General features: G+C 32.1%; 2 protein-coding genes across 2 annotated transcripts in view; both read left to right on the top strand.

Moving 5' to 3' along the window:
* Positions 1 to 1,221, top strand: part of TRIADDRAFT_62488 (uncharacterized protein) — a gene marked incomplete at both ends in the record, with an annotated part of 2,094 nt that extends 873 nt beyond the window's left edge. Inside the window, 3 exons of the mRNA XM_002118417.1 lie at positions 288 to 390; positions 511 to 569; positions 884 to 1,221. Coding sequence (XP_002118453.1) covers positions 288 to 390; positions 511 to 569; positions 884 to 1,221 — 500 coding nt within the window. The remainder of the gene's footprint in view (positions 1 to 287; positions 391 to 510; positions 570 to 883) is intronic.
* An 8,873-nt stretch (positions 1,222 to 10,094) lies between these two features.
* TRIADDRAFT_34198 (uncharacterized protein) lies at positions 10,095 to 10,802 on the top strand (the record flags this gene model as incomplete). The annotated part of the gene is made up of 1 exon (XM_002118416.1): positions 10,095 to 10,802. A coding segment is annotated over one exon (708 nt), but the record flags the coding sequence as incomplete, so codon positions are not given.
* Between the last annotated feature and the right edge of the window lie 658 nt (positions 10,803 to 11,460).

The following is an 11,460-nucleotide window of genomic DNA, read 5'->3' as shown; positions in this document are numbered from 1 at the left end:
CGGATGTTATCTTACACTGTGTATTAATATAGCATGACAAATACCAGATGTATAAATAAATTAAATTTAAAGATTTATATTTAATGCTACTGCATCGTGTGGTCTATCTTCTGTATAATTTCTTAAAATGTGAAACTGAAGATGTATTGATCTTTTTATCCAGAAGTATTCATACAATAAGTCTCGATGATTCGATAGCACTTGTGCAGTCTTCATTAACGCCGTATCTTGTTTTTCTTTCTAAATATAGTCTTCCGATATATATATACCTTATCCTAAGGCCGTAGGGTTTGACCAAGATAACAAGAAAATAGAAGATCGATCTAATATCAAGCAGGATATTAAAAATAATTTAAACGAGACAGTTTATGAGAGAATGCCAAAGTTCAAGTCAGCTCAAAGTCAATTCTTTGTCAAATGTGTTAAATGCGATAAAATGACAGAAATAATTTGTTATTTAACCCACAGTCTAGATATAATCCTTTCTAGTCAATGTAATAAATATTTTAGATCAAAATCAGTACATGATTGGATGCTTAATGAGACGGAAGAATTAGCAAGTTCATCAGGTGAGTAAAAAGAGTCATAATTTTCTAAATGATATTACCTCAAATGTTATCATAATATTAGTCTGTGAAAATCTATCGTACTTTTAGAATGACAGAAATAATAACTATAAATTCTCAATCGATGAGATTAATGTATTCATTTCCGACATTTTAGATTGCTAGCGCTTATAAATGTAAACACCTTTCTCGATAGTACTTTAGTCTGTTATCCTAGCCATGCTGCCTATTATATATTTGCAAGCATTTTATAGAATAAGTGTTAGATTATATCAGTATTTTATTTTATTTTCTTCATTAACGCTATGCTGACCTAGGTCTGAAAGAAGAAGAAGAATTAATATCGACGTCGCAGGCGCAACAAGCATTAACCGTCTATGGCGAGGAATTTATTCGAATTGTTCCTGTTGATGAAGTATTAGTTCCTTTAAAATTAAAGCACGTTTTAAGCTCGAGAGAAGTGGAAATGATAAATAGTAGAATTCACGAGGAAGACAAGGCACATAAATTATACGATATTTTATTTAAAAATCGCCATGGAAATGATTTACCAGTGTTTTGCCAACTACTCAAAAATAGTTCAGTTCGAGGTGTTCAAAGCTTTGGAAAAAAATTGTTAAAGAAAGCAAAGAATCTATCTGCAGAATCATCGTAAATCAGGAATTGGCATTCTGATGTACATTCTGTAAATCTACTATAGAGCAAAAGTTCACTAAAGCAATCTATAGTTTTAACCGTACATATGAGATGATACGTAAAAATTTTTGTGTAAACTGACCTAGAATTACAAAAAATATTGTATGCGTGGTACTAACATGTCACGGTATGAACTACCGTGAAGAAATAGCCATCTAAATTTGATTAATATAATATAGTGATAATATATTACAACTAGCTACTTAGAGTAGGAATTACTCTAATTATAAATGTGTTACAGTAAATTTAATGCTGTGCTGTAATGTGTACTGAAATGATTCTGTGAATGGACATATTGTAGTCCGACTGAGAAAAATTAGTTAGTAGATGTTCTCACCTAAGTATTTTTATAAGATAACTCGTGAATGTTAGCTGCTGTAGAAGGGTATATAAGCCCGTCAGATACTTGAATAAAGTAGTTCTCAATTGTCTAGTTGAGTTTAACGTAGAATCAAAGGCGTCTAAATCCTTGTGAGGTAGTTAAGGGATACTGAATTCCGGAAGACTATAGTAATTTAGAGATTTGTTTTACGTTATCCTTGTCACGAAGCTGGTTTGTGACATAACAACGTACCTTGCAGCCATTCTATTAATGTTAAAAAAATAAAGTGATACTTAAAATGATGCTTTTACTATAACAGGGTTATGAATTTTCCTTTACTTCCCGCCTAACTTTAGCTATTCAGTAATAATAATGGGGCAGTATTTAGCAGGCTGTTTCAATAATTAATTACAACGTGGTAATATGGTAATATAAGCACATGAATAGCAAAATTTAGGATGGATCATTCAGTAAACGTGTAATATTTGTGCTAGAGTTGATAAAGCTGTTAGCTCACTTCCTAGCTATCAATCCATGTTTGAAAGTCTTTGAATATTCGCATTGGGAATAAACTTTATTTTGAGGGCTTTATTTGATAATGTACTAAAAAATTTTTTTCTATTTTTATATTGAGAAAGCTGCAGTTCATAAAGCTTATATAAAGATAGGAAACAATGATTTTTTTTAGCTATATACGACTAGATATTAAAGAGTAATGGCGGAGCTTTATTGAAGCTTTAATTCTACTTATTTTCCTATTCCAACGCTACCTACATAAAACTACGATCAAAATTGGGTAGCATCTCTCAATCGATGATATATGTTTAACACTCCTACCGGTTTTTACCACTACAATTTTCCTTTTTTGTCGCTTATGTTCGTGGAGTAAGTAGCCTTATATAAGTAAATGTAGAAAGTTCGTTTTTTAAATAATTGAAATAAGAAAATTAGCTAGCAAACAAATCAGGTAATAATAAAGTAGCGATCAAGAAGTAAATAAGGCAATGGCATGAATTGTATAAGACGCTTAGTTCCCTTTGTGTGAGAAAGCTGAGTGAGACTCTCACTTAAAAAGTGGACATTATATTTGAAGACTTGCTGAAAAATATGGAACTCTTATTGCTATGTATATAAAATTGGTAAATGTAATTACATAATTACGGCAAATTCAAATCAAGGCAAACATGACGACGCTCTATCAATGTATATCAAATCACTCAAGATTACACTAGAAACACTTGGTGATAATTATGCGAATATTGGTATGTCATATAGCAACATTAGTGATATCGATAATAATCAAGGCAAGTATGATGATGTTCTACCAATGTATAACTGCAATGAAGACTAATTTTTATAATTTTCCTTGAACTTCTTGTATTGTAATTATTCTAGCTTAGTTTTTGTATCGTGATAAGTATTCTAGCTTTAAAAATAATATAACTTATTTGGTTAATTATAATGGTAGCTTTTACTTAGTATCTTAGTATATTGTAAACCCGACTGATTTATTCGGGTTAGAAGTTAAGATAATCCGTTGCATAATTTTTGTTAAAAATCAGATATTATGATCTTGTAATTCAAGCGATGTATTTAGCTAATAGAATATATGTGTGCTAAATTTTGATCATTAATTACAGTAGAAGTTGATGTTACTTGGTAATTTCATACTGTATGTACCCAAAACATTTGATCTGGGATTATTATTTTTTCTTAGTGTATACTGTAGAAATGTACAGTTTTAAGCTAAATTATACTTAGTATTAATTTAGTAGTTTGCGGGTGTGATGGAGGGTTCGATATCTCAGAGGATTGAGATTTAGTCGCCATTTACAATTATTACAACAAAGGGTTTATAAAAGTTATGCTTTTATTGTAGGTTAGTAATGTGAAGTACAGTGAGGTAGTTACGGTAGATCAGCGTGCAAGCTGTCGTGAGTAACGAGTAAAAGTATTAGACTGTGAGACTAACTAGAAGACCAACTGAGAGGCTAATGAACTCTGAGGTAGAAATCGCCGGTATTTATAGTTTTAAAGATAAAGCACATGCAGAGAATAGGATTGTGGAATTAGATACAACATATACCATAACAGGTTACAAAATAGCAGATGATTGTAGAAAACAGCGAGTACCGTAATAACTAAATACAGTAGTCTATATATGAATGTAGAGTAAGAGGACTGTAGATCTGTCTAAATATAAGAGCAATACAACATGTCTATAGACATATTTAAGAGTAGAATATAGTTACAGTATATTCTAAATACACTACAACGGGAATCTAGGGTGTAATTTATCTTATCATGTGTGTTTGATTGCTATTTTAATTTGGAGTTCTGTAGAATCATAGTTGAATAGTCTAACACCAACTGCTCTTCGTAGCATATAAAAAGGTGGCGTAGTACGGTAATTGAGAGCAGTTGAAGTTAGAGAAGACAAGAAAAGTCTAGGATGATCTTGATTTACCTCAATAATTGATAGTTTGGTTGGTTGAGGAAGTAGTTCTGCTCGTATTTTGTTATTCATAGAAGTTTTGCTAAGATTGTTGTTAAAGTTATAATAAAGTAGTGTTTTCCCCGTAATTTATTTTGTTAAAGCTTCAATTATTGGTAGTTTAATTTACTGTTAATATAGAAAGTATTATTTTATTTTTTAATCCAATGCTACTTAGCAAATCACTTAATACTACACTGACTACACTTGGAGACAATCATCCTTGTGTTACCGATTCATACGAGTATAACAACATTGGCGGTGTCTATTATAATCAAAGCAAGTATGATGAAGCTCTCTCAATTTCTAACAAATCACTCAATACTACTCTAGAAATACTTAGTGAAAATCATACGAGTGTTGTCGGCTCATATAACAGCATTGATTGATTGATCAAAATGGCCTAAAGATTAGAAATAGATAACATTTCATCGTATGTTTATAGTAAATTTGCTTGAATCAAGTTGGAATATAAATCGGAAGTCAAGATCTATGCAAACTTTTCGTCTTGCCACGTTGAAATCATAAAACATTAACATTCCATCAGTCGCGCATTATTTCTTCTTATTCTTTTTCCTTCGGACCTAGTCAATTATAACATTACAGAAGAACAGAAATAAGATAACCTTACAACTGTAGTTTTACTGCTATTACTTAAGATGCCGCTACTCTTCTAGTAACGTCTAGCCCCTTTCTCCGAAGGGCATCTTAACAACTACAGTGTTTCTAGCTACATACATCTTGTACCATAATTAGTCAACTAGCTACTATAAGTCATCATCAACAATTTCTAATATACTAGTAGTTAACAATCATCTGATATTAGCTGCACGGTAATATCTGTTCAAAGTAACCTAACTACATCAAATATAGCGATCCGTATAATCGAATATCAGTGCATCACTACAAAGATATTATAAAATGTAAATTTATTAATATGAATAAAACTGAAATTAGATTAATACCTAACAGCAAGGCATTATTGTACCCGTATCTATACCTAGTGCTTGTTTACATAATTTTTTTCAAGTATAAAAACCTGATGGCTGATATAGAAGGCCAGTGTAATATCTTTATTGATATTTAGATATACATAGATGAAATTGTCAGTCTTTGTAATACAGCAATGTTCTTAAAATGTACTTCTACATTGTGAAGGTAAGAAATTACTCAATCGTGGCGGTTTTCAAAGAATTGTAACGTCAAAATTAAACCTATTGCAAGTAAGTTTTTATTATTTGCTCTGCAGTGCTAGATGATTGTATAATAATTAGTTTTACCCATCCAATATTTGTATAACTGTGTATACCGATCCCAGTCAAAAAATTTTATCGCAATTTGAAGACTGCTCAATCGGTTTTTCATGCGTGTTTATTCCTTCACATAGATGCCATTGTATTTCTTAAGTACAAGTTATGGATTAATTATAACTATTGATTGGTTAATGCTAGTGAACACGAAATAGTTTATTTCTGTACAATTATGGAGAGCAATAAAAGCTAGTAACTGTCTACTGCTTTATTCGGTGGAAATAAACAGCTTATGCATCTTATCAAATATTAACAATCGATTTGATGCATTTTTGCCTTTCGATCTGCATCTCCTATTACATTATGATAATATATTTGCTGGTAATGAAATTATGTAATTACTTGTAAGCACACGCTTTAATTGTAGCCGTAAAATGCAGAATTTAAAATAATATACCAAATATCCTAATCGTGGATTGGTCGAATAAGAAACAAAATTTCTATATCAAAGCTGGGATGATGACCTAAACTCTAATGCTGCCTATACAAAACCAACAAGTGGTTGATTGTAATATTTTTGTAGCTAGTCGTTGCTAAATACTATTTAAGACATGTATTAATTTTTTGTTTGTATTACACGATTGGAGAACGAGGACGAGGGCGATTATCTATCTTCTGATGCATTGTGGCTAACTCTGCAGGCGGATCTGGGGTAGCCATGATACGTTAATAGTAGTGAAGAGCGTGGAGATAGATAGGAAGATAGTAGTTGAGTGTGTGTTTTGAAGGAGTTTTATTTAAGCGATAGTACGCTTGTTACAAGCTTGACTAACGTGTAATAGTTAGTATCAAGACGTGACGTAAAGTGAATTGAATAATATTCTTAGGATGATCGAGTATTTATACCAATGCATAGGGCTGTGATTACAATATTAAGTTATACTGTATACTGTATGTATTACTACATTCTATAACATATAACATATTACCAACATCGTACAAATTACAGTACAAGTTACATGTTACGTATCTAAGACACTACAATTTTACAGCATAATGAAAATAGTTTAAATGGAGGTCAGCTCGCGATTGGATGTTTCATGAAAATACAAGATGAACAAATAAATACGGTGAGTAAAATAAAATGGAATACAACGATGTTGGCATGTTGCTGTGGGTATCTAATATTTGTTTACTGCATAGGCATGTATACGTGTATATCAAATTTTCAATAGATATGACTGAAATGTAGAACTTAAGAGATAGCTACGTTGCCATATAAATATCATGAAATAAATAAAAAATGTGCTATGCCATAATGATGCAAGTAAGGTATAATTATTTGATTTAGCGCTATATCAGTGGGTAATTGAATGTCGTATTTTATTTAATGAAGAATAAGTACTGTTATTGAAATCACTAGTATACTATGAGTGTATATCTAGTAGTTTTAATACCTAATAATCAACAGTGATATTACTTGCTTAAAAGCCGCCCGTTGCCATTATAATAAACGACTATTATTAAATGAAATCTTAATTAAAGTAGCAGTTTGTCGTTAAAATTCTACATTCCATTACGTTAGTTTATCCCATTATAGTACAATCAATTTTCAAACATGAACCCTAATTAATTAATATAGAAATTATAACGAAATTCATAATGGTACATGGTTATGCGCTATACGTTGTGTAGTGTGAGTGTGTAGTTACGGGCAACTTGATTAAAGATCTATGCTGATTAATGCCTACCTATAGTTTATTTCACAAGTTTATAATATTATTCGAGTTATGCTTGTATTTTGTGGATTTTTTGCATTGATTTATACTAGACGTTGCGTCGACTTCTGCTAGTGTTATGTTAAGCTATGAGTTAGTATAAGGGCAATACTTATGTAAACTTCTGCTACAAATAGATATCTCAAAATCAGACAATCCAGGAAACGAGTACTACTGCTCTCGTACAGTCTTACAATCATGATCCAAGCTATATGTATTAACTATGCTGATTATTGCCTACCTATAGTTTATTTCACAAGTTTATAATATTATTCGAGTTATGCTTGTATTTTGTGCATTTTTGTATTGATTTTTACTAGACGTCGCGTCGACTTCTGCTAGCGTTATTCTAAGCTATGAGTTAGTATAAGGGCGATACTTATGTAAACTTCTGCTACAAATAGATATCTCAAAATCAGACAATCCAGGAAACGAGTACTACTGCTCTCGTACAGTCTTACAATCATGATCCAAGCTATATGTATTAACTATGCTGATTATTGCCTACCTATAGTTTATTTTACAAGTTTATAATATTATTCGAGTTATACTTGTATTTTGTGGATTTTTTGCATTGACTTATACTAGACGTCGCGTCGACTTCTGCTAGTGTTATTCTAAGCTATGAGTTAGTATAAGGGCAATACTTATGTAAACTTCTGCTACAAATAGATATCTCAAAATCAGACAATCTAGGAAATGAGTACTACTGCTCTCGTACAGTCTTACAATCGTGATCCAAGCTAAGCTGTAAACCTATGCTACAAATAGATATCTCAAAATCAGACAATCCAGGAAACTAGTACTACTGCTCTCGTACAGTCTTACAATCATGATTCAAGCTAAGCTGTAAACCTCTGCTACAAATAGATATCTCAAAATCAGATAATCCAGGAAACGAGTACTACTGCCCTCGTACAGTCTTACAATCGTGATCCAAGCTATATGTATTAACTATGCTGATTATTGCCTACCTATAGTTTATTTTACAAGTTTATAATATTATTCGAGTTATACTTGTATTTTGTGGATTTTTTGCATTGATTTATACTAGACGTTGCGTCGACTTCTGCTAGCGTTATTCTAAGCTATGAGTTAGTATAAGGGCGATACTTATGTAAACTTCTGCTACAAATAGATATCTCAAAATCAGACAATCCAGGAAACGAGTACTACTGCTCTCGTACAGTCTTACAATCATGATCCAAGCTATATGTATTAACTATGCTGATTATTGCCTACCTATAGTTTATTTTACAAGTTTATAATATTATTCGAGTTATACTTGTATTTTGTGGATTTTTTGTATTGATTTATACTAGACGTTGCGTCGACTTCTGCTAGTGTTATTCTAAGCTATGAGTTAGTATAAGGGCGATACTTATGTAAACTTCTGCTACAAATAGATATCTCAAAATCAGATAATCCAGGAAACGAGTACTACTGCTCTCGTACAGTCTTACAATCATGATCCAAGCTATATGTATTAACTATGCTGATTATTGCCTACCTATAGTTTATTTCACAAGTTTATAATATTATTCGAGTTATACTTGTATTTTGTGGATTTTTTGTATTGATTTATACTAGACGTTGCGTCGACTTCTGCTAGCGTTATTCTAAGCTATGAGTTAGTATAAGGGCGATACTTATGTAAACTTCTGCTACAAATACTGTAGATATCTCAAAATCAGACAATCTAGGAAACGAGTACTACTGCTCTCGTACAGTCTTACAATCATGATCCAAGCTATATGTATTAACTATGCTGATTATTGCCTACCTATAGTTTATTTTACAAGTTTATAATATTATTCGAGTTATACTTGTATTTTGTGGATTTTTTGTATTGATTTATACTAGACGTTGCGTCGACTTCTGCTAGCGTTATTCTAAGCTATGAGTTAGTATAAGGGCGATACTTATGTAAACTTCTACTACAAATAGATATCTTCAAAATCAGATAATCCAGGAAACGAGTACTACTGCTCTCGTACAGTCTTACAATCATGATCCAAGCTATATGTATTAACTATGCTGATTATTGCCTACCTATAGTTTATTTTACAAGTTTATAATATTATTCGAGTTATGCTTGTATTTTGTGTATTTTTTGCATTGATTTATACTAGACGTTGCGTCGACTTCTGCTAGCGTTATTCTAAGCTATGAGTTAGTATAAGGGCGATACTTGTGTAAACTTCTGCCACAAATAGATATCTTCAAAATAAGATAATCCAGGAAACGAGTACTACTGCTCTCGTACAGTCTTACAATCATGATCCAAGCTGTATTTGGGGTTGCGCTACAATGATATAGAAAAATAATTAATGATCGTCATTTGGTTAAGGATGTATCGAATTTTATAGATTTAGCAGCATTCTTAACTGAAATAGACCTGAGATATCGATTGAACGTTAAAGACAGCTATTTTGCAGGTTTTCGCTGATTTATTACAACAGTCATTCGTATAGTTATCCAAATTTGGCAAATACATTGAGAAGAGCATACAAATCTATTTTATTCCATCCCATCTCTTGGTTCTTCTTCAAAACTAAAAAAATGAATAATCAGTCTACTAAGACTATTCCTGATGAAGTCGAAACACTTCACAAACAGGGTCAGAAATATCAAAATCATCGCTGTTACAAGTCAGCGCTTGATTATTATGAAAAAGTGATTACTCAAATAGAATCGATACCCCAAGGTAACTATGATGTTTATCAACTTAAATATCATGTTTATCCGGAAATGGCTGATTGTTTTAGAGAATATGAACGGTTAAAAGCCCCAAAATGAGTTAGTGAAGCAGAGAAATTAGCTAAACAACTACAAGACGAAGCGAAGACTACAATATACTGGGATAGGCGGAGTAACATTAAACGACTTGATGGTGATTGTAAAGGCGCCTTGAAAGGTTTTAAAGATTCTCTTGATTTGAAATTAAAATCGTCAAGAGGCGAAAATATCGATGTTAGTGACTCCTACAATAACATTGGCGTTATGTACACTAATCTAGGCAAGTACCGTGAGGCTTTAGGCACGTATAAAAAATCATTGAAGAAGCGATCGAGAATTAAAGGCGAGAATGATGCAGGTGTTGCTACATTATATAACAACATTGGTGGTGTCTATTATAACCAAGACAAGTATGATAAAGCTCTATTAATGCTTAAGAAATCACTCTATGCTAGCTGGACAACATTTGGTAAAAATCATCCAAGTATTGCTGCGACATATAACAACATTGCAAGTGTCTATCATAATCAAGGCAAGCATGATGACGCTCTATTAAAGTATAACAAATCACTTAAGATTATACAAGAAGAACTTGGTGACAATCATCCGAAGGCCGCTAAGTTATATGACAACATTGGGAGTGTTTATGATAATCAAGGCAAGTATGACGACGCTGTATCCATGTATAAGAAATCGCTCAAGATTCGGCTAGCAACAACTGGTAATAACCATCCGAGTACTGCGCAATCCTACCGAAATATAGCAACAATCTATCGTAAGCAGTCTAACTACACTCAAGCTATCGAATTCTATCAAAAATCATTCGATAGTTTATGCTACCTCTACGGAGAAAATCATCCTCAAGTCGTCAAAGATAAACAAATGCTTGACCAATGTCGACTACTTAAAAGCAAGGCTAATACCTCATTATGGCAAGACTGCAGTAAGTCTGAATAGAATAGAATAACGATGACTTTACCCCTATTGCAAGTGATTAATACTATCCTCTTGTCCTCTTGCATAGTAACTTAATCGTTCAATATCGATTGCAAACTAGTCATGATATAAATGCACATGATCAAATCATTTTTAACATTTCCACTATAATTTTTAACATAGCATAGATTAATAAGCGCAAGACTAACCCTAACATCTTAAAATACGAAATGTAAATCTTTACCAGTAACTGAATAGTCTATTTTCATCCGGTACAACGATTTGAATGAAATAGATAGAATTAAGTTTAAATTTACTTTGTTAATCGATTCTTAATAAGAAACAAGAAAATGAAGTGTTAGCGTACACAATTTGGCATGGTTTTCCTTGAATAGCTCTATCTCGCAATAAGATTGGAAATACAATAAGGCATCCAATTATAATCACAACTAACAAATCAAATTCATTGAAACGCTTAGGCACTTTCCTATCGATATCATCGATGTAGTCAATAAACTAGTCAAAATGAATTATATTACAGTATATACTAACATACAAGCGAAACTATAAATGGTTTCATTTAGAAATTATCTTGCCCTCTTTATTTTACCCCGTATTTTAAGCAGTAGCAAAGCCATACATTTTAAGGGATTACTGTACATTGTACATTAGCATATTG

The sequence above is a fragment of the Trichoplax adhaerens genome, genomic scaffold (assembly GCF_000150275.1).
Source record: "Trichoplax adhaerens TRIADscaffold_82 genomic scaffold, whole genome shotgun sequence".
Lineage (NCBI taxonomy): Eukaryota > Metazoa > Placozoa > Uniplacotomia > Trichoplacea > Trichoplacidae > Trichoplax > Trichoplax adhaerens.
This window is presented reverse-complemented; position numbering and strand designations above follow the sequence as displayed.